General features: G+C 35.5%; 1 protein-coding gene across 1 annotated transcript in view; it reads right to left on the reverse strand.

Moving 5' to 3' along the window:
- Positions 1 to 1,961: 1,961 nt before the first annotated feature.
- LOC111907844 (protein FAR1-RELATED SEQUENCE 5-like) overlaps positions 1,962 to 24,544 on the reverse strand; it is a 62,414-nt gene continuing 39,831 nt past the window's right edge. The window contains exons 3-8 of the mRNA XM_052770941.1: positions 6,081 to 6,137; positions 5,824 to 5,902; positions 4,098 to 4,169; positions 3,235 to 4,021; positions 2,958 to 3,153; positions 1,962 to 2,624 (exon numbers count right to left, since the gene is read on the reverse strand). Of these exons, the coding sequence (XP_052626901.1) occupies positions 1,962 to 2,624; positions 2,958 to 3,153; positions 3,235 to 4,021; positions 4,098 to 4,169; positions 5,824 to 5,902; positions 6,081 to 6,137 (1,854 nt within the window). The remainder of the gene's footprint in view (positions 2,625 to 2,957; positions 3,154 to 3,234; positions 4,022 to 4,097; positions 4,170 to 5,823; positions 5,903 to 6,080; positions 6,138 to 24,544) is intronic.

Genomic DNA, 24,544 nt, shown 5'->3' on the forward strand with positions numbered 1-24,544 from the left:
AAAGTATGTTGGAGAAAGATGCAGAAGCGTATGAGAGGCTCGATCCATTGCAGATATTGGCTATGATGAATGAAGTGAAGGAAATCAGGGAGAAGCAGAAACGTGGAAGACGTCGATTTTAAGATGGGCATTTTGTGATGTTAGGACGGTTGGTGTTGAAAGACTTTTGGTAGTATGTTTGGTTTAAGTCTATGTTTTTTATTTAGGGAACTATGTTATGTTGTTTTATTTTGTTCTAGTATTGTGTTTTTTGGGGTAATAGTTTATCATGGTAGAATGGTTTATGTTGTAAGACTTTTGGTAACATGGTTTGTTTTGGTCTAAGTATTTTGCTTGGGGAACAATGTTGATGTGTTTTATTATGTTCTATAATTGTTTGTTTTTGGAAAACAATTGAATGTGAACGGTGTTTGTTCTAGTATATTTTTTTTTTGGAAATCGTTAGTATTTAATAGATGTTGGAATGTGTATATGGATATGAAAGTAATGAAAATATGCAATGTGTTGAAAGATGGTTTGTAATGTACAGGTAAGTTTTGTTTTTCAAGAATGTAATTATGATATGCATTTGTTGTGGTAGTTTGATACAAGTTAGTGTAGACATTAATCGTGTATAGAAATTGTTATAAGTATATGTACATGATATTCTGATAGAATATATCTGATTGATTACAAGTGGCAGAATGTATGAAGATTATGATTTTCCATGTTTGTTTCAATGTTATATGTCAGATAGGATACACATTAATCATGGATAAGAATTGTCAGATTGTCTGTAAATAATGTTTTGGAAGAATATAATAACTTATGTTACAAATGGTAGAGTGTAACAAAATAATGTGTTGAAAGATGGTTTGTAATGTACATGTAAGTTTTGTTTTTCAAGAATGTAATTATGATATGCATTTGTTGTGGAAGTTTGATACAAGTTAGTGTACACATTAATCGTGGATAGAGATTGTTAGAATTATGTGTACATGATATTGTGATAGAATATATGTGCTTGATTAGAAGTGGTAGAATGTATTAACATTATGATTTTCCATGTTTGTTTCAATGTTATATTTCAGATAGGATACACATTAATCGTGGTAGAAAGTATGAAGATTATGTTGATACAAGTTAGGATAGTCATTAATGGTAGATAAGAATTGTTACAAATTATGCAAAAGTGTATAACAATATATGACAATTTTATTAAAGACTATGGAATTTGTAAGCATTAAAAGAAATAAAGATGAAACAAAAACGTTTTACTGTAATATAATATTAAAAGAAAAACTACATATAAAGCATACTACTTAGACATGTTTTTTAAGAGGACAATTTCGTTTATCATGGTTCGCCATCTGTTTACATAAAGCACACTTTCGCTTAGGCTTCGAATATACTTTTTCCAGCATTTCATTTTTTGATTTTAATCTCTTACCACGACTGCCAGTTCCCTTATTACGAATATATGATGGATTGTCAATATCGGGAGCATCATTAGTTAATTCTACGCCTATAATCGAGTTGTAGAATGATTCTCTTGATGGCATCTCAGGGGCTGGACAATTTTCTACAAATTTTTTCTTCAGCTTATTCAACTCTTCAAGGGATGACTTTAACGTCGATGCATCATGGCTTAAAAATGAAACACAACAATCAACGTTTGAGAAAATTTCAATAGCCGCCGTGTTAGAGTTAGAGTCTAGTAAAGAATTAGAAAAACGCCTTTTAAGCAATTCTGTTGGAAGAACATCTCGACGCCACCGTCTCATAATGTATTCTTCAGGAATCTGTTCAATACTATAGTACTTAAAAACACAAAATATGTGCCTACACAAAATAACGACATGTTCAAAATGCATGCAAGTACATTTTTATGAACCATCTATTGTTGAGTGTGTAACTTGGAATATGTATGATAAAATTTGAGTCACAGTAATAAAGTATTGTTGTGTGATTAAAAATAATAATTATGCAGTGTTAAAGTAATAATGTATGATGTATTGGGTATCCTTTGTAAGACGATCGTAATGATATTCCTCAAGTTTGTCATCAACAATAGGACTTGATGGTTGCCTTGTTGTTATGTTTTTTTGCTTCTCCAAAACAATAATAGTGTCAACACCATTATTAAAAGTAACACTCATTTGGAAACAAGTGTTATCAAAATCTGATATCTCTTTCTGCACTTGATAAAAATTTTTACGAGTGTAAACCTTTGAAGCATGTGGTTCAATTGGACTATATGTGATGAATCTAGGAAGTGTTGTAGCAATGTTAAAGTCGTTGACAACTTCATTACGTCTTTGCCGTTCCATAACACCCTCAAATGTCATCATAAACATTAAAAGATAAAAACCAGTAAGAGTATTGTTCTGAAACAACCAATTTTGGCCTTCCGACAATGATGTAGTTCTCATAAGACCAGACATCGGTATGTCCTTGAAAAATGCAGGTACCCAACGTCTACGCAATCCATACATCTCTTGCAACCACTTGTTATTTGAAATGTTAAACTCATTTAAACAAGATTTCCATTCCTTTTCAAAATCATGTGGTTCCAGCTTAGAATTCCAAATTATAGAGTGAAAACGCTTTCGAAAAGCTGAGGTTGTGGCTAGTTGCGATGTTATCTGAATGACAATAAAAAATATATGTTAGTATAAAATATATAATTGTGCTGTACAACAAATGAAGGGTATTAATGGTGTAAACTATAAATTCTAACAGAATTTAGCTTAAAAATTCTAACAAAATGTATCTTAAAATTCTAGCAGAAGCATGTTTTGCATTGTAGTTGTGGCATATATTTTGTTCTGAAATAATTAATTTCTGATTGAACAATATGTGTTAACAAGGTAAATATAGTGACTTTGTGCTGAATATAAAAAAATATTCACCTTGTTTGGAAGTTTTTTTTTTGTAATATGCCACATACAAAACCTATGTACTGACATTGGAAATACTTCATTAACAGCCTTGTTTAAAGCTGGATCTTGATCTGTAAGAACAAGCGTAGGTTGTTTTTTGAATGCTTTCAAAAATGCTCTAAGTAGCCAAGAGTAAGAACTAGCATCTTCTCTACTCAAAAGTCCAACACGAAAAGTCACACATTTCTTATGATTATCTATCCCAGTGAAAGGTACGAAAACCATATCATATCTGTTTAAAAATATAAAACTTGGTAAGCGTTATTGGAAGCAAGAAAAGTTATGTGAAAAAATTGCAAAAATTTAAAAATACTTATTCATGCTGAATGTGGCATCCAGAGAAACAACGTCTCCAAAAGCATTGTAGTTGTACTTTGCAGTTTCATCAGCCCAAGAAATCGAATTCAATTTTTTCTCAACAACTTTAAAATCGAAAGAAAAACTTGGGATATTTTTTTTCCTTTCCAGCATCTTCACTACAAGGAATTTTGCATCCCTGACACCTATGTAAGAATTGAGATTTCTCGTACTGTTCTTGAAATCAGAAACGAACCCACCTCGAATGTCAGAACCACCCTGAAGTCCGGAATACAATCTATGTGCTCTTGAGGCACCAATATTTTGCTTTGGCAAGTTATAAATAAAGATCTCCTGTGTATAATCAAGTTTCCTCTTTGTACGAGACAAAAACATATTGTCCTTACCAAACAATTTATGATTATGTTGTTCGACAAATTCAACAACATTATATTTATTAGTACCATGTACTAGAGTAAAAACAATTTTTTCTTTGCATTCGCACCTAAATGTGTCTTTCCTTCTCTGAATCTTATTATGTTGAGGGTCCATAGCGGTTGTTGGTTTACCTTCCCAATTGCATAGCAAATGTCGTTGAGTGGTAATGTCGGATTCGGTTGTTCTAAATAGTCCAAGCCTGACATCAAAGCCTGCTAATGATGCATAATTGTAATACATTGATAATGCTGATGTATATGAATCAAAAATTGAATTGATTTTAGGTTTGATGTTGTCTGAAACAACAGGAATCCAATACGATGATCCACCAGGAGAAACATAATCATGTGTAACATGAGATTCTTCTGCATAAAAAAAATTAAAAAAGTGGCAAAGAATTAATCTAGTTTATTAAACTTTTTTTCTATTTCATATACTAACCTTTCTGAAAATCAATGTTATCATCGTCTAGAGTATAATCTACCTCATTATCATTGAACTCGAATTCGTTTTCTGCATCTTTTAATTAGAGTATGTGTAATGGATACGTAAATATATATAAAAACGAAAAAAATACTTAAAATACATCACCTTGGTTATGATTACTAGAATCACCGAAATGATATTCGGAATTGTCATATATGTGATCTTGAATGTGTTCTAATTAATCCTCATCTTTGCAAGTGCAAGTTATGCCATATTGCAAAAAACAATATAAAATTTCAACATTATTATTATACAGATTAACAAATATAAAAAACTTATAAAGTAAATTCACCTAAAGTTAGATTGCTAATCTCATATATTTGAAACTTGACATTATGTAGATAATCATGATCCCGTAACCCGAAATCTTCATACTCCTTAAGATATTCATGTTGATCATGAATATGATCGTCACGAGTTGATAATGTATCATCCATAAGATAAGTAACAGTATGATTGAACACCAGTTGATTGGGGAAAGCAAAATAAATTCAATATTACAAACTTTGAGCCAATTCAACATATATTAAAAAGGAGAAACCGTGTAATTGATATGTAACTAAAAATGCGTGATATTTGTTTTTTTAAAATTTTTAGAAAGATTGTAAAGATAAGAATCAACACAAAATCGTATTATTCATCATCATATTGTAAATATTTGACATATTCAAATTCCAAATATAATAAATTGCATAGATATGACTTCAACACATCCTGCGTTTTAAATTTGACTTTTAGTAAATTAATTCAGGAAACTTTAATTTTTTTTATTGAATTTACAAATGATTTCTGGTTTATTATGGCATAACCGTGTATACTAAGAAATCAATTAATATCACAAGAGTGTTATTCTGTGAGAATATTTGAAAAAAGATCTACAATAAATTTATTTTTCACACATTTGTTCTGTATATTCTCGTACAACTTAACATAGACATACTTATACCACGGTATCATGATACCACAATCTTATTCTGTAAAAATATATGTAATAATAATAACAGTAAATTTATTTTGCTCATGTTTGATCTGTATATTGTAATACAAATTAGCATTCTGGTAGAATTTGATAACAAGAATTCTAACGGAATCTTTGATTAATCAATAAGTAAAACAAATTTATAAACACTAATTCTTTACGAATAATAAGAATTGCGTTTTTCTTTTTTATGCATATTGTAATCAACAGTTACATTCTAATACTTTTGATAATAAGAATTGTGTTTTTGTTTGTTCTTTACGAATAATAAGAATTGTATTTTATATCAATCATTCTAACAGAATGTGTACATATAACATTAAGTATAACACAATTTACGAATAATTGTTTTATACAGAAATATGAGAACAAAAATACATTTACAACAACATATCTATAGTCATATGATAAATAAGAAAATGTATGGAATTTTAATCAAACTCAAAATGAAAATTATTAATATTAATTGAATGAAAACATAAACTTACAAAGAGAAACCCCTATAATTCATGAATCCATATCATTATTATACTGAAATAAAACTCCATAAAATCCGATAAGACTAAAATGAAAACATTATTCAATTCCTAAAATATGTTGACGAAGTAAACATTTACTCTCTGTTGACCCTTGCTTGAGGACAGTTCCTCCTATCATGACCAACACCAAAACAAATCCCACATCTTCTTATTTTCTTCCGACCTTGATGCACTTGGCATTGATTGACATTCTGATCATTTTTATCAGAAAAGTCCTTATTGTTATCAGTATTATCTTTGTTCTGAAAAACACAACAATAAAATTCAAAATATGAATTTCATCACTAAAATATCGTAAAGAACAAATATGAGATGAATCTAAAAAATGATTATTCTGAACTACGAATATAAAAAAAATTATATACATATGATAAACGATACTTCAACACTATAAAAAAAAAACGTCCATGAACAACATACCTCCACTAACGAAAGATCAGAATAAGAAAATTGCTCGGAAGATGATGAACGATGAATCTGCAATGGAATAAAATGTATACGTTATATATATATATATATATATATATATATATATATATATATATATATATATATATATATATATATATATATATATATATATATATATATATATATTATAATCGTTGATAAAATGCATATTTAATAGCCTGATATTTAGGAATTTGATTGATATCAATCAAACTTTAATTAACTAGGAAAATATAAATTATATTGCAAGATTACATTAATACCCTTTAAGAATGATTGGTCCACATTTGCCCATACAATAACACAATAACTAGATTAAACACTTGAACCTCTCTCTCTCTCTCTCTATCTATCTATCTATCTATCTATCTATCTATCTATCTATATATATATATATATATATATATATATATATATATATATATATATATATATAGGGTTATGTTATTTTGTTTTCACTATCTATTATGTGCATGTATGACTGATTCTGGACCAATTATTTTAGTTATTTTAAGAAAGTAATTAATGCATATTATATGTTGAAGATATAATAAGTATTAATTACATCTTCAGCATTTAATAAACATTAATTACTTTCTTAAAATAATTAAAATGATTGGTCCAAAATCAATCATACGGGCACACAATAGATAGTGAAAACATTTGAACCTAACTCTCTCTTTCTCTCTCTCTCTCTCTCTCTCTATATATATATATATATATATATATATATATATATATATATATATATATATATATATATATATATATATATATCAATTGATTGTTTGATTAATAATCAAATGCCCTTTTATTTTTGTCTAAAAACAGTACATACTTAAGGTTGGCGAGGGTGTTGCCGCACAGTGTATTAGCGGTTTCATTCCAATGGACATTCCTCCTCCCCGTGGCCCGCTCTCATATGTGTATATATATATATATATATATATATATATATATATATATATATATATATATATTCTGTTTTACTGTGTTTGACATGTATTAGATTGAAACTGTAGTTTTTTTTACACTGTATTATATTACCCTACAAAGCTTGTCCAGTTCAATCTTGCCATGTGTAACAAACTCAAATTGGATGGGTTTTAGTTGATTTATGTGATACAACAGGATATTGGGTGATGTATTTATGCGTCGATACCACACTTATATTTGATTATGGTAATGCAAGGGTTGGAGTTGCAGAAGCTGCCGTAATTATAAATGGGAGCTTGAGTGAACTTATTTTCTTTAGTGTAATGTTTAATTCCAGTAAGGTGCTGAAAAGAGCTTTTATTGTAAATACATTGGTCTTGTCGTTGTACGCTTAAAGAATATTTCCTTCACTACTTTAGCTCTTTACAATTTTTAACACAAGTAATCATCCCCGCATGTTAATCAAGGTAAACGAATAAAAACGTGACTTAATGAAAATATATTTCCCTGGTTTGTAAACTCACCTTGCAATATGATCTTTTGCTTTTTATTTATTTGGGTTGAGGTATATTTGATCCTTATATGGAATCGTATACCAATATGCAAGTCACAAACTGAACCAAGTCATGCATAAGGGTTATATGATGAATAAAGTATCATATACTTTTTCCCTTTATGAGAGATAGAAATGAGAAATAGAAAAGATGAAGATCTTAATGGAGACACAATCGCAACCATGTTCATGCTTTTGATGTATCCATGTTCATCATTGGGACACTTCTCTCGGTCATTTTCGATATATATATATATATATATATATATATATATATATATATATATATATATATATATATATATATATAATATATATATATATATATGACTAAACCTATTGCGTGTGTATTCATCAAACGTATCAAGTAATCATATATGAAGGAAAAGGTCAAGTGTACCTCCGAGATCCTCCGAACACTTCATTGGGATGTTTTTTATATATATATATATATATATATATATATATATATATATATATATATATATATATAACTAAACCTATTGCGTGTGTATTCATCAAACGTATCAAGTAATCATATATGAAGGAAAAGGTCAAGTGTACCTCTGAGATCCTCCGAACACTTCATTGGGATGTTTTATTTAGGATTTCCTACTGAAGTGTTTGGGGGAACTCCAAGTGCCACTTGACACAAACAAATTAAAGTCTTGCACATTGCTTATATTGCTTCATAAGTGATCTTCTTCTAAGTACATTAGTATATGAAGTTGCACTTGCTTAGGAATTTTTTCTTAGCAGCTAGTGTTTACTTCACAAACAAACTATTATTAACTTCAACTTCTATTTGTTTCTTACTAGACTGGTTTTAGTGATGTTTTCTAAAGGCCTTGTGTGGGAGCATAATTAGTTCATTATTACTCACGTGGCTACATTCATTACAATAGCTATAGAGAATTTTTTTTGTTTCATGTACCAAAATATAAAATTTGATGGGATTGATATTTATTTCATCCATCCAATAAGGCAGATAGTACTTTACTAGTCTAGTCTATATACAAAATACGTTTAAACTTGAAACCAGTCTCAAGGCAAGGATCACACAAATCGTAATCATTTTCTCTTTGTGGCACAAAAGGCTGTAAATGAATAATAGGAAAGGATATTGCATCTTGAAAGTTGTCTATTTGAATCATTTACCCGGTTACAAAGTTGAATTTTGTTTTGTCGTTACAGGTTGATATTATGGTAGCGTGATAGCTAGCTTTCATACATATCCACGAAAACTACAAGTCTCGGAGGATCCTTATGGAAATGTGAAATCATCCAATGTACTGTTGTGCCAATGCGGAAGCAAAAACAGTAACTTAGGAAGAAATTGCTAAGAAAAGAATATTGACAAGACTGGATTTCTAATCTCTTCGTCAATGGTGAGTGTACCAGAGCACTACAAGATACTGAGATTGACAAGAAAACTGTACCGTTGGACTATTTTTTGGTCAAATTTGACATCTTTTTATTATTTACACGAACAGTCCCTACACTATAATATGCTTGTCAGATTTAACTAACAATCTCCACCTTGATAAACATACATCCAACTATATGTGAAAGTGTATATACCTCCTAACGTATCTCAATAACCCTATGTAAACGTGTATACCTCCTTACCAGAACTGCAAGCAATGGATAGTCAACCAGTATCAACTCAACCCTTTCAAGTAGATTCACTCTTTAATACCAATGAAGCACCTTAGTGTTTACCCCTCTTTTCCTTGATCTCTACCATATCCTTTGGCTCAACACAAAGATCCCCGCCCCATTTTTGAGACAAACGCCTCCCACAAGTACCATCCTCCACTTGAACCCCTTAGGTCATGTCCTGGAACCCATACTTAATTGGCAGCCTCATCTGTCTTTAATTTGTACCTATCCCCATCAATCAAAGGAGACCCTCTTTGGCTTGACCTTGAGGGACATCATCATACAAGTCCATTACTAAAGACTCAAGGATGAGTCGAAGAATCTCAAAACTAGTTTCATTTTCTTTTTCCTCCTTATCAATTTGTAAAACATACGTTACATCATCGATACGACCTCAAAACTACCATTGTCCACCTATTTGGAGATATCATCTACCTTCTTTGTGATAGCCAAAGAACCTTTTTAGTGGATGATCATCGATCAAATTCTTATCAAACCTAGTTGACCGGCTTAGAATGACACACATATCAGACAAGGACCATAACTGTATTCCTTGACATCATCACCACACCCATCTCAATATTTCTTTCAATTTACATATACATCATGTCATCCATATTTGCGGGCCTCTACAGATTGTTAAATAAGTAGTAAAAGTATATTGTTTTTTGTATTATTTTTTTGTCGAAGCTAGACAACCGAATAAAATTTTCCAAACTATAATTACATTATAAACTAGTCGAGTATTGCCAAGCTCGAAGCTCGACTCGCCTAAAATAATCGAGCTGGACGATCGATTCGGACTCGCCTCGAACCTAAATTTGAAACTCAGTCTCGACTCGTGAAATACTCGATACTATCAAGCTCGATTCAACTCGGTTAAAATTTAAAAAAAAATAGAAAAACAATAATTTAAAAGCATAAAGAATTAAAAACATTTCACATGCTTTTAAATTGTTCAAAATAACAAAAAAAATTCAAAATAAAACATCTGATGTCAATGTACCATCAGCCATCTATTTCATGCATTTTAAATACATCGAAAACATCAAAAGAAACATTCTCAAAACTTTTGAAATTCAACTTAAGTTCTTAATCCTTAACCGGTGTCTAAAAGCTAAAAATATTGAAATGTTTTACTAATTTAAAAATAAATAAAAGGTACAAATGTAATATGATCAATACTTAATTAAGCTAGCGAGGTTTCTGAGCCGAGTAATTCACTACTCGAGCTCAACTCGATAAGGTACTCAAGTAGCTCGAGTTCGACTCGATTAAAATCGAGTCGATTTTGAGTATTTTCTGAATAATGTTCAAGCTTCTCGTGAGTTGTCTCGTCTCGTTTACACTCCTAACTATAATAAATAAAATTAACAATGTGGTTATTATGTAAAATAGTTAGGTGACAAAGACAATAAAGTGAATCTAAAAGTTATTTCTAAATTTGTATAAATGGTTATCGAAACTGATAACCAAAACCACCATCTTATAACCTAGTGATAATCCTTTGAGATTAAAACACTTCCAAAGAGAATGGTGAAATTCGAATCTCAAAGGTTTTAACATAAGTAGTCCCACTGTTAAAAAGATCCCTAAATAACTAAGAATCAATGAATTATTAATTTGATATGAAAAATGAATATAAACATACATGGATTGATATAAGAGAAAAAGTTAGTCAAAAATGTAACATTGATATCACCATTATGTATAGTATTTTTTATAACGTCCCTATTTTTAGAAAAAAGTTTTATTTTAAAAATAGAAACGTTACACATTTTCATAAATAAATGTTCAAGGAAAAACTCTTTTATTTGTACACCGTAATTCAAAACCAGAGAGAGTTATAAGGAAAAGTATCGCAAAATCTGAAATCATTAAACTACTGATAAGTGTGTACAATCATACGTTCGCCTTTGAAACATCCCAAAAATGAAGGGTTAAAATTTCATTTTTATTATAATTAAAACACTATTGTAACATTGTTCAAACATTGAAAAAAGCATTTCAAATAACCATTTATCAGAGTTATTTTTCAAAGATCACATATTGTGGAAAACACGGATGTATGCGCTGCGATCATCCCGAGCTCTTTCATTTGAAAATTGGAGTAGCTGAAACATAACTGCAAATCGTAAGCGCGAAGGTTAGTGGGTTCCCTAAATACCACACACCATACATACAATAAACATATAGTGGGCCCCGCCCGACATCGAGCTGAACTTGGTAAAACGGGGCCCGCCCAATGTACAATAACATATATGAAATAAACACATACACATGCAATAATCACAGAGATACATAGCATACAAATATTCATCAGGCCCCGCCTGACATCGGGCCTTAGCTCGGAAAAAATATAAGCACGAGCACATGCAAGAGTCACAAAGACAACTAGCATACTAACAACATAATATATACATGGGCCGGTATTGGTGCTTTCGACCCGCTAACCCGGTAAGGAAACTTACCTTGAATGCTGAAGCACACCAAAAGAAATCCCTAGCTCCTGCCCTAACGACTCCTTCGAACTATCAGATCAAAGCAACATCCAATTAACAATTGGTTTCCAATCCATAACCACAACTTCATACTTGGGGTAAAAAGACCATTTTACCCCTACCTAGCCTCGACCAAATTTATGACCCAAACTACAATCGGAAAGACCCAAAAGCCCACTAATCAACAAATGACCCAATTTTCCAAATTGGGCCTAAACCCCATACATGGCCTTGCCTTATAGCCCAATCATTCTTTCTAGTCCAAACACTTTGCATCCTGATGGCCCATTAACAACTCAAGCCCAAAATGCCAAAAACTACTAGATCCATAAAAGCCCACTAATGGCCCAATTTTCCAAGTCGGGCCCACCTCATATGGGTCTTATCCTAAGCCCATAATTTTCTTGATTACAAATCCGATAACCTCAAATACCCCTTAGGATAACTTTGTCAAAGGCTAAAGTCAAAAGCCAAAGTCAAAAGCCAAAGTCAACAGCCTGAGTTGACCCAACTCACCGAGTTTATCCTTCAACACGTTGAGTTCACTTAACAATCCGTAAAGTCGAGAAAAGTCGAGCCAACTTGCCGAGTTTTTCCATAAACTCGCCGAGTTCGCCAGAAACTCACATCTTAAAACATTAAGTCAATCATTATCGACTTCAACGAATCCACAACTCAGATCTCAAACCAATATGAGATCTAGAAGGGTAAAGTTTCCAACTTTACCCCTAGGAACCACCTAAAGGGGTCCAAACCCAAACCCTAGACTCAATAGATTGAGGGCTTAACCATTAAGCACTTAATCATCAAAGACAGTACCCAAAAATGCAGATCTGACCCCATAATGCTAGATACGCACGTAAAGTTTCCACCTTTCGCTTAAGCATGACTAGAAGGATCTCAAAAGCTCAAAAAGAGCTAAATGAAAGACTTAATGGATGCATGAAGCCCTCAAACCCATAAAGTTGGCAACTTTATGCCAAAAGAGCTCATGAAGATCATAGACCTGAAAGAATAAACACTTGGGACGTCCTATACCCCCAATGTCCACCCAATCATGGATACAAACATACAATCTAACGCAAGAAGAGATCTAAGCAAATACAAGGCAAGTTCTGAACTTTATACCTCAAATTAGTGCTAAATAATGTTGATGTTTCGGATATCCAAGCTCAAGCTTCATTAACTCTTCTTCACTAACTTCCTTTTCTTCTTTTCAAGGATCGAAGCTACCAAAAATGATCTTTATAAGGTCAAGAACACACAAGGATGGTAAGGGTTAGGTTTTAGGGTTTCTGAGCTAAGGAGGCTAGGGCATGGGACATAATGACATATTTATATGGCTTGAACCCTAAAACTAGGGTTTCCTCCGCAGCTGCCAACTCGCCGAGTTATCTCATTAAACTTCGCGACCAAAACAACTTATACTCGTCGAGTTGAAGCTCCTCAACTCGTCGAGCTGGCCCATTAAATCCACACGATTCTTCATCGTCATCACGCCGATTTGGCTGCTCCAACTAGTTGAGTTCAACTCGAATTTGGCTTATTTTCAACAGTTAACCATCTAGATTCCGGGCATTACAACTCTCCCCCACTTAAATCGGATTTCGTCCTCAAATTTGCTCCTTACTGTCACAACTAGCATTTTTGGTGAGGAAATTCTACTCTCATGCAATCATTCACCTAGTGTAATAACTTTTACTCTAAAGGAATATCATGCTCACTCTCATTCAAATATCTCTCATATGTTTAAATAAGGGTTGGAAACCATATATATATCCCGACTCAAGTTCATTATGGACTATGATTCTCTTATTGGACCTAATGGGCCAATAAACCCTTAACTTAACTCTTTTAAGCAAAGAGTCTTAAGTTGGGCCTTATTTGAATTCACATTCATTAAAATATAGTGTTTTGGGCTTTAATGGGCCTAGAATAACCCTCACCTTTCTCATGGACCTTGTTGGGCCGAGAACTACCCTAAAAGTCCAATGGGCCGAAAATTTTCCTTAGGGGCTTCATAATTTCGAACCAAAGAAAGGATTGGGCCAAACTAATTCACCCCCTTCCTCCTAGCCCAATTCTCGGCCCATTATTCATATAAAAAAAAAGAGAAATTAGCTAATTAGCTTAATGCATGACACATCATTTTTATTTGGAGGATAACCAAGTCATTTACCCACCATGTAACAATGCATTCACATATATCCATGCAAAACCTTATCTCTTCCTTCTCTCTCCCCCTAATTCACGGCCATAAGGCCCTTCCCACCCTCATCTCTCATCTCAAACACAATAATCTCTTATTTTTACCTCTTACATTCAAGAAAATCCTCTCTTCATTCCTCATCAAAAATCGTGGATGTGGGTGTTTGTTTCAAGAGTGTTCTTCAAGGTTTCAACCTCTTGGTAAGTGGTTATCATGTATAAACGCCTACTTTTCATCTTAATGATAAAAATTCGTTCTTACATAGCCTTATTTCATGATCTAACTCCTTAGAACCATCTAAGTTCAAAAATCTCCACAAGGAGTTGCTAGAGCCGAAATCTTCTCTCAAATCTTCATCAAAATCAAATCCAAATCTCAAGGTGAGCTTCATACCCCCTATTTTCTGTTTTTATGAGTTTTGTGGGGGGGGGGGGGGGGATACAAGTGAAAGTGTAGATCTATATGTGTTTTGTATGCCTTGTATGATTTCCATGCTTATATGTATGCTTTTATGTGTTTTAAAGTTGGATCTAGCCATAAAACCCCTCAAAACCGATATATAACTTATGTTTTATGATCTTAGCTTCAAATATATTTCTACATACAAAGTGTTTCAAGAAAAATGGCTAAGTAGTTTAGTAATAATTTTCTTTGGATTAAAAACACAAATTTTGGGCCTAAAATGTGAAAAATACAAAATTAAGGGCCCAAATTGACATTTCACAGATTCTGATGGATGAAGTGTGCCAAAACAGTTTCCATAAAATTATTTCTGGAATTATACTCAATTAGAGGATTAAAAACATAAATTTCAAGCTTAATGGGCTAAAAATGACATTTTCGGCCCAATGAGGCCCATTATGCGAATTTTTCTGTTTTGGAGGGCCAAAACTGTAATTTTCTGTAAAAAAGTGGACTATAAGTGTCCCAAATCCTTTTCAAAGGTTTATAATGCTTTTTAAATTTAAAAAGGACCAAAGTTGCAAAAATTTTCCAATTTGGGCCAAAATTGTCAAAATTGCGAAAAGAAGGGTTAAAACCGAGAAAATTGCATTTTCAGGGACTTAAACTGTTTTCTATGAAAAATATGCTGAAAAATATTAATTTCAATAATTTTTGGTGTTAAAATGTCAAGAAAAAATAGTTTAAGGACCAAACCGGGAAGTATTTGATAAAAAGGGTTGAAAATGTAAATTTTACAAATAATGAGGGGCTGAAAACAGAAATATTTCAAGGCTAATTCAATATGTACAATTTGATCAAATAATGGCACCGCGACTATCGACGAAATACAACTCATTACAATACCAAAAGTCGTTGTTAAACGAATTGGCTCGGTCTCGAGCCAATAGAAATCTACAACTACTAACTCTACGACACTGCGATTCATACAAGTAACGTTTGGTAATACATATACATACGAGTGTGCACAGACGTCTACGCACCATCTTCGGGCCCCAAAAGTGTAAAATCTTGCTTGTTGGGCCTAGCTAGCCCAATGACCTGATCTTAAGGCCCGAAGACGCATATTTTTCTACGAGGTGTTGAGTTTCACCGACTTGGCACAACGTAGAGTGACTTCCAATGGCTTGTACCACTGGTCCCCAAGGGTCCTTGGTATTGCTAGTAGAGTCTGCATATTTTACGAGGCGGGTCGGGGACCCCTCGCACGCATATTATCCCCAACCGATTAATGGAGTTATTGAGGCCTTCGTGTCCTCTTACTCTTCGGATACGGGACGACACCTAGTCAGGGCGATTGGATAACGCGATTAGTACTGACGACGCCTTCGGGAATCGTTAGTATAACTATGAACTGGGCGTTTGTGTAATGCGGGTTTGTAGTAAATAATCCTGCTCGAGAACCTTCCAACGTCGCCTGGGACTGACACTTCTATCTTTGTAATGGTTTCAACGCAACTTAATGGATTTCAAAGGAACTAGGGGAACATCGGGTTTTCCTAGGGTTTTCAATACATACAGATTTGAAATGAATACAACTTCAATGAACATTTTTTTTCACAAGTATAGAAACAAACAAGCATACCTATGGATCTTCACAAACATTTTCGAAAGCTTCTCTTTTCAGAAAATATCGGATTTTCTGGTGGTTTTCAAACGATACGAACATTGTTTTTCTTCAAATACCGCTTATGAACTCACCAACATTTCATATGTTGACGTTTTTCAAAATACTTGTATTCTCAGGTAACAGATTAAGTGAAGGATGAATTGTACTCTATGACGTTTCGCTGTTGCTTAGTTAGTATCGAACAATTACTTTTGAGAATGTAATATTTAAACAATGTATTTCATGTAAACGCTACTGGTTGTATTATATTAATGCATGGTGACGAATGTTGTTATGTTTCATATATATTCAATGTTATGGTATTCAATTGAGTCACGACAGCCCCCGGACGTTTCCGCCGTCTGGTTCGGGGGTGTGACAGGTTGGTATCAGAGCTTTGTTTATAGTGAACTAGCATGTCTAGCCACACATTGATATGCAACTATAAACCAAAAAGAGGGACTAACATAACTCTGAACAAAACAAAGTAAATAAAACACCCTTGCTTGCATTAGGAATAGGAACCTAACACCGAACCAAACAATATAATGCTAGTATCTCGTTTAATTCAGGACTGTTCTTAGTTGTATCAAGGAGTGGATGTAGCCTGATCAACTACATTCCCTCCAAGGTACAACCATCACATGTCGTGAAGAGATCGTGATAACTAGGAACCTAAAATCATACCCCTTAATCTCCAAGAAGGGAACCCCAAATGAATCTATGCAATAGTCGTAGAGTTATAGGAGTAATTGGTATGTTATTTGTTTCTAGTATTCATAGCCCATCGTGCAATACGCTATAGACGAGTATCATTAGCCAGGAAACCCTATCACCCTAGTCAAGGAATAGTCGGGTGGCTCGACCCAGAGGAAGAACCCCAGGAGAGACACGAAGTAGAACTCGTAGGTGAACCCGATGAGTCAATGGTGGACCTCGAAGAGGAAGAGCCGGAGGGCAATGATGATGACGACACGGATGTAGAATTCAATGACATCAATCCTCCATGTAAATCCAGGGCACCGACTTATAGTGTGGTCCCCGGTGACCCCATGCCCCCTCGGGCACCCGATATTTGGGGATAAAGTCACCAGTAAGGAATACGACCACACCACGGTAAGAGCTGAGGTGTCTTTAATTTTAGCCACAGAGGACCAGCTGACCAGGCCCTCCCAGTCGTGGTGCGACGCACTCGAGGTATCGATAACCAAGCTCAGGACACCCCAAATCGAACGAAACAAATGTGGTTTGTTATTAAGAGGGATGAAAGGAAAACACAGGAAGTGAATGGAGACTCTCGAGCGAGACAGTTAGTTTGGGATGCACGCCTACGATATACCGAGCAACAAGTAGCTCGTCTCCGAGGTGCATCCACTTCATCAGCATCACCACCAGACACTTCTCGCCACGACTAGGACCAGCCTTTTCTAATTTCCCCTACTATCCGACATGACTCTCTTTCGTGTACTAAGATGGTACATACCCCTGAAACGATTATGTGTTATATTTATTTCATATTGCTGCAACGACTCAATTATATGCACAAGCGAACCCTCGGAACCACTAGATACTTAAGGATCTCGAAACTAAAACAACCCATATAATCTAAGGATAGACGTAACAATCATTCCAGATTTGTGATCACCTATTACCACAAAATACATCATAGGGATGTAGATGGAGGCAGTAAGAATTTTACAACAAGATGCGAAAATTTATAGAGTACAACCAGGAATGCCGATCATCACTTACGATCTGGGTTATCAATGTGCATCAGGAAAATGCCATCCCGCAAGAATAACAAGCGCACCCGCGAGACACCACTCCTGCAGATGGACTCTGCTACATTCCAAGTTGCTGTAATGGCAGCAGTAACCGCTGCCATGGCACAGATCAATGCCAACAACCCTAATGGAGGCAGGAATAGCATTGACAACTCCAGCCAAAGGAACAAACATGGAAACCAACAAGTGACAACCTGTCAAGGAACTCCAAACCCCAAGCTTAAGAGTAGGAAGCTAAGGTCTGGAGGTAAGAGAAAGGGGCAACACACTCAAGGGTTCTCGAGGGAGCAACGTGTTGTTGCTGTTCATGCGACCACGACCCCTATTACACCAGCAACCAGGAGACCCTATGCTGGAAACCTTCCAAAATGCAACCAGTGCAAATTCCATCATAATGGAGCCTGTAGGGAGATGCATTGTAACAAATGCAACCGAAAGAATCACATCGCCAAATTCTGTAGAACTTATCCATACTAGAATCATCAGCCAAATGAAAATGACAACGATCGCAACAACCCTAACAACAACACCAATGATGAGACCAGTCGCACCTGCTTTAGGTGTGGAGGAACTGGTCACATCAGGAGCAATTGCCCTAGGGATAACAACCGAGGAGCAGGAGGATCAGAAATGGTCCCAACCTTGGGTCAAGGCGAAGCAATCCCAAAACCCAACGATTGTTACTGGTACGTTCCCATTTGACAACTCTTTCGCTTACCTCTTATTCAATGGTAAATCCGAGTGAAGTTTTGGTTAGTAACAACTTCAAACACTTACTAAAACAACATCCCCAAAGCTAAGTTAAGCCTTTTCAATAGACATGGCCAAAGGGGAAAAATGATTTAATCTAGGGTACTCATGTGGAGTACGCCTTAACACTGAACGACCATTCATTACAAATAGATTTCGTGCCAGTAAATATTAGGAGTTTTAATGTGATAATCGTCATGGTTGGGTAAGCCCCCACCGTGCTGATACTATGTGCCGCAAGAAGGCCGTTTGCCTTCACCTTCCTAATCACGAAAACTCTAATAATCCATGGTGATAAACCTGGCGCTAATCCTCTTCCTATCTCGTGCATCAAGGCACAGAAGTGCCTGCACCAGAAGAACTACGTTTTCCTCACTCATGTTGTGGACAAGACCAAAGGAGAGGTAGACATGCAGGGTATTCCAGTAGCTTGTGATTTTCCCAAATGTGTTTTCCTAAGGAACTTTCGGGAATACCCCAGAGAGACGGGTTGAATTTCGAATCAACCTCATACCGGGAACCACATCAATTGCCAATTCACCCTATAGGTTGACTCCCGCCAAAAATTCACAAGTTACCCTGTCAGCTGAGTAGAATTGTTGCGCAAGGGATTCATTAGACCAAGCCTCTCATCCTAGAGAACTCTGGTCTTGAAGACAGATCCTTCCGAAGGTACATTGATTTTAGGAAATTGAATAATCTCCCTATTAAAAGTCGATACCTACTTCCACGGACTGACGATCTATTTGGCCAGCTCCAAGAAGCTCGTTACTTCTTTAGAATAGATCTAAGAATCGGTTATCATCAACTCTGAGTCCGAGAAGGCGACATTCCAAATCTGCATTCCGAACTCGTCGCGACCATTTCAAATTCATTGTGATACCCTTCAGTCTAACGAATGCTCCCAAGGTATTCATGAACCTTACGAACCAAGTTTCCCAACCATTCCTAGTTAGCCCTTTCACTATTTTCATCGATAACATACTCATCTGCTCACAAAGCGAGAACGAAACACCATCATCATCTACGACCAGCCTAGAAAGCATCAAAGCTGGGAGTGTCGCGCTGAAAGCACTACATGGATGGATAAAACTCTCGCAATCGAACGACGAAGCTTTTTGTTATAAGAGTAGAGTTGGGTGTTATCTGGGTGATTGTCGATAGGTTAACCCAATCTGCCCATTTCCTGCCAATACAAAAATCGAACAAGATGGAAGGATTAGCTTGGATCTACATCCAGGAGGTCGTGAGACTCCATGAAATATAGGCATCTACCATCTCGGACCGAGATAACATGATTACATCAAGACTTTGACAGTCATTCCAGAAGGCTATAAGGACATAGCTAAATATGAGCATTGTTTGCTACTCTCAACCGCTAGCCAAAGCGAACGAACTATTCAACCACTCAAATTCATGCTACAAGTCTAGGTGTTTGAGTTCAACAAGTCAGGGGATACCCGGTTTCCCTTGACTAAGTTCCCATACAATAACAACTATCGCACGAGCATCAGGAATGCTCCTCTCAAAAACCCTTTATAGTCATAAATGCATATCACTTGGTGGTACTCTCATGAGACCAGAAACCACTAACAAAACGACAGAGAAGATAATCCAAATCAAAGCTGGACCTCAAGCATCGCGAAACCGATAAAGGAGCTCTGCTGACAAGCGGCGTAATCCATTAGGATGGCAAGTCGGGGATCGCGCATTATTAAAGGAATCACCTGGGAATTGAATGACTCGCTTTATGAACCAAGAAAACTAAACCCACGATACATCGGACTGTTCGAGATTCTTGCTCGGATTGGTCCAAAGACATATAGGTTGTAGCTGCCTGTAGAGCTCAGCAACATGAACCCTGTGTTCTGTGTCTTGAATCTGAAAAGATGTATATCAGATGACACTCATATCATTCCTTTACGAGAAATCGGAGTAAGCGAGAATCTCATGTTCGTCAAAGATTCAGTCAAGGTATTGGGTAGGGAAGTAGAACATACAAAACAAAGCCCCATTATGATTGTGAAGGTTCCATGGAACGCTAAGCGTGGAACGAAATTCACAAGGGAACCGTGAAGACCAAAGTAAGTACCTACTCTCTCATTCGTGAACCTACCCTTCGAAAGAATTTCGGGACGAAATTCCCTCTAACGGGGGGATGATGTCACAACTAGCATTTTTGGTGAGGAAATTCTACTCTCATGCAATCATTCACCTAGTGTAATAACTTTTACTCTAAAGGAATATCATGCTCACTCTCATTCAAATATCTCTCATATGTTTAAATAAGGGTTGGAAACCCTATATATATCCCGACTTAAGTTCATTATGGACTATGATTCTCTTATTGGACCTAATGGGCCAATAAACCCTTAACTTAACTCTTTTAAGCAAAGAGTCTTAAGTTGGGCCTTATTTGAGTTCACATTCATTAAAATATAGTGTTTTGGGCTTTAATGGGCCTAGAATAACCCTCACCTTTCTCATGGACCTTGTTGGGCCGAGAACTACCCTAAAAGTCCAATGGGCCGAAAATTTTCCTTAGGGGCTTCATAATTTCGAACCAAAGAAAGGATTGGGCCAAACTAATTCACCCCCTTCCTCCTAGCCCAATTCTCGGCCCATTATTCATATAAAAAAAAAGAGAAATTAGCTAATTAGCTTAATGCATGACACATCATTTTTATTTGGAGGATAACCAAGTCATTTACCCACCATGTAACAATGCATTCACATATATCCATGCAAAACCTTATCTCTTCCTTCTCTCTCCCCCTAATTCACGGCCATAAGGCCCTTCCCACCCTCATCTCTCATCTCAAACACAATAATCTCTTATTTTTACCTCTTACATTCAAGAAAATCCTCTCTTCATTCCTCATCAAAAATCGTGGATGTGGGTGTTTGTTTCAAGAGTGTTCTTCAAGGTTTCAACCTCTTGGTAAGTGGTTATCATGTATAAACGCCTACTTTTCATCTTAATGATAAAAATTCGTTCTTACATAGCCTTATTTCATGATCTAACTCCTTAGAACCATCTAAGTTCAAAAATCTCCACAAGGAGTTGCTAGAGCCGAAATCTTCTCTCAAATCTTCATCAAAATCAAATCCAAATCTCAAGGTGAGCTTCATACCCCCTATTTTCTGTTTTTATGAGTTTTGTGGGGGGGGGGGGATACAAGTGAAAGTGTAGATCTATATGTGTTTTGTATGCCTTGTATGATTTCCATGCTTATATGTATGCTTTTATGTGTTTTAAAGTTGGATCTAGCCATAAAACCCCTCAAAACCGATATATAACTTATGTTTTATGATCTTAGCTTCAAATATATTTCTACATACAAAGTGTTTCAAGAAAAATGGCTAAGTAGTTTAGTAATAATTTTCTTTGGATTAAAAACACAAATTTTGGGCCTAAAATGTGAAAAATACAAAATTAAGGGCCCAAATTGACATTTCACAGATTCTGATGGATGAAGTGTGCCAAAACAGTTTCCATAAAATTATTTCTGGAATTATACTCAATTAGAGGATTAAAAACATAAATTTCAAGCTTAATGGGCTAAAAATGACATTTTCGGCCCAATGAGGCCCATTATGCGAATTTTTCTGTTTTGGAGGGCCAAAACTGTAATTTTCTGTAAAAAAGTGGACTATAAGTGTCCCAAATCCTTTTCAAAGGTTTATAATGCTTTTTAAATTTAAAAAGGACCAAAGTTGCAAAAATTTTCCAATTTGGGCCAAAATTGTCAAAATTGCGAAAAGAAGGGTTAAAACCGAGAAAATTGCATTTTCAGGGACTTAAACTGTTTTCTATGAAAAATATGCTGAAAAATATTAATTTCAATAATTTTTGGTGTTAAAATGTCAAGAAAAAATAGTTTAAGGACCAAACCGGGAAGTATTTGATAAAAAGGGTTGAAAATGTAAATTTTACAAATAATGAGGGGCTGAAAACAGAAATATTTCAAGGCTAATTCAATATGTACAATTTGATCAAATAATGGCACCGCGACTATCGACGAAATACAACTCATTACAATACCAAAAGTCGTTGTTAAACGAATTGGCTCGGTCTCGAGCCAATAGAAATCTACAACTACTAACTCTACGACACTGCGATTCATACAAGTAACGTTTGGTAATACATATACATACGAGTGTGCACAGACGTCTACGCACCATCTTCGGGCCCCAAAAGTGTAAAATCTTGCTTGTTGGGCCTAGCTAGCCCAATGACCTGATCTTAAGGCCCGAAGACGCATATTTTTCTACGAGGTGTTGAGTTTCACCGACTTGGCACAACGTAGAGTGACTTCCAATGGCTTGTACCACTGGTCCCCAAGGGTCCTTGGTATTGCTAGTAGAGTCTGCATATTTTACGAGGCGGGTCGGGGACCCCTCGCACGCATATTATCCCCAACCGATTAATGGAGTTATTGAGGCCTTCGTGTCCTCTTACTCTTCGGATACGGGACGACACCTAGTCAGGGCGATTGGATAACGCGATTAGTACTGACGACGCCTTCGGGAATCGTTAGTATAACTATGAACTGGGCGTTTGTGTAACGCGGGTTTGTAGTAAATAATCCTGCTCGAGAACCTTCCAACGTCGCCTGGGACTGACACTTCTATCTTTGTAATGGTTTCAACGCAACTTAATGGATTTCAAAGGAACTAGGGGAACATCGGGTTTTCCTAGGGTTTTCAATACATACAGATTTGAAATGAATACAACTTCAATGAACATTTTTTTTCACAAGTATAGAAACAAACAAGCATACCTATGGATCTTCACAAACATTTTCGAAAGCTTCTCTTTTCAGAAAATATCAGATTTTCTGGTGGTTTTCAAACGATACGAACATTGTTTTTCTTCAAATACCGCTTATGAACTCACCAACATTTCATATGTTGACGTTTTTCAAAATACTTGTATTCTCAGGTAACAGATTAAGTGAAGGATGAATTGTACTCTATGACGTTTCGCTGTTGCTTAGTTAGTATCGAACAATTACTTTTGAGAATGTAATATTTAAACAATGTATTTCATGTAAACGCTACTGGTTGTATTATATTAATGCATGGTGACGAATGTTGTTATGTTTCATATATATTCAATGTTATGGTATTCAATTGAGTCACGACAGCCCCCGGACGTTTCCGCCGTCTGGTTCGGGGGTGTGACACTTACTAACACTCATAACAAAACAAACAACCTGAGGAACACAATTGAAAACTCCGCGCATAAAACAATCTTCCCAAGTCAACCGAAACCTAAACCGAAACTTCCTTCTCGAAGACAACAATCAAACCTTTAGCCCTTGCAAAACACTTCTACTTTCTGAGACCTGAAATATATAATGGTCTGACTCCCCGACAGACCGTCCATGCTGGAACAACTCCATGCCAACTCTCAATGAATAACATACCAAACATAACACTTCCAACCCTGATCATACAACGACCTGACCAAAGCTACTGAAACCATCCTTAGAATAGTTCTTTAAGACCGGTGAAGAACGAATCCTCAATCCCTTGAATAAAAACCAATCCTTCCTTGTCTGAATTCTGAATCTAAAGTCTCAATGGTCTGACTCCCTGTCAGACTTCCCACACCGAATTGACACCATGCCAACTGTAACAACTCAAATTTTTCAAACAAATTTTTCATTTTTAAAAACATATTGTTTCCATTTTAAACAAGGCATATATAGTTTAATTATTCTGTCAAATACAATTATTCAAAATCCCAAGATCATAAAGACAATCTTCAGTGTGTATCGATCATGCCGGCGCCTTCCCACGGTCCTCGCTAGTACCTGAAATACATGCACAACAACTGTAAGCATAAATGCTTAGTGAGTTCCCCAATATACACTTACGCACATACGCCTTTCCAGGCCCTGACCTTCCGGTCCTCATTACAACGCCTTCCGGCCCATAACATAATCGCCTTCCGGCCCAT

Source organism: Lactuca sativa, chromosome 4 (assembly GCF_002870075.4).
Source record: "Lactuca sativa cultivar Salinas chromosome 4, Lsat_Salinas_v11, whole genome shotgun sequence".
NCBI lineage: Eukaryota > Viridiplantae > Streptophyta > Magnoliopsida > Asterales > Asteraceae > Lactuca > Lactuca sativa.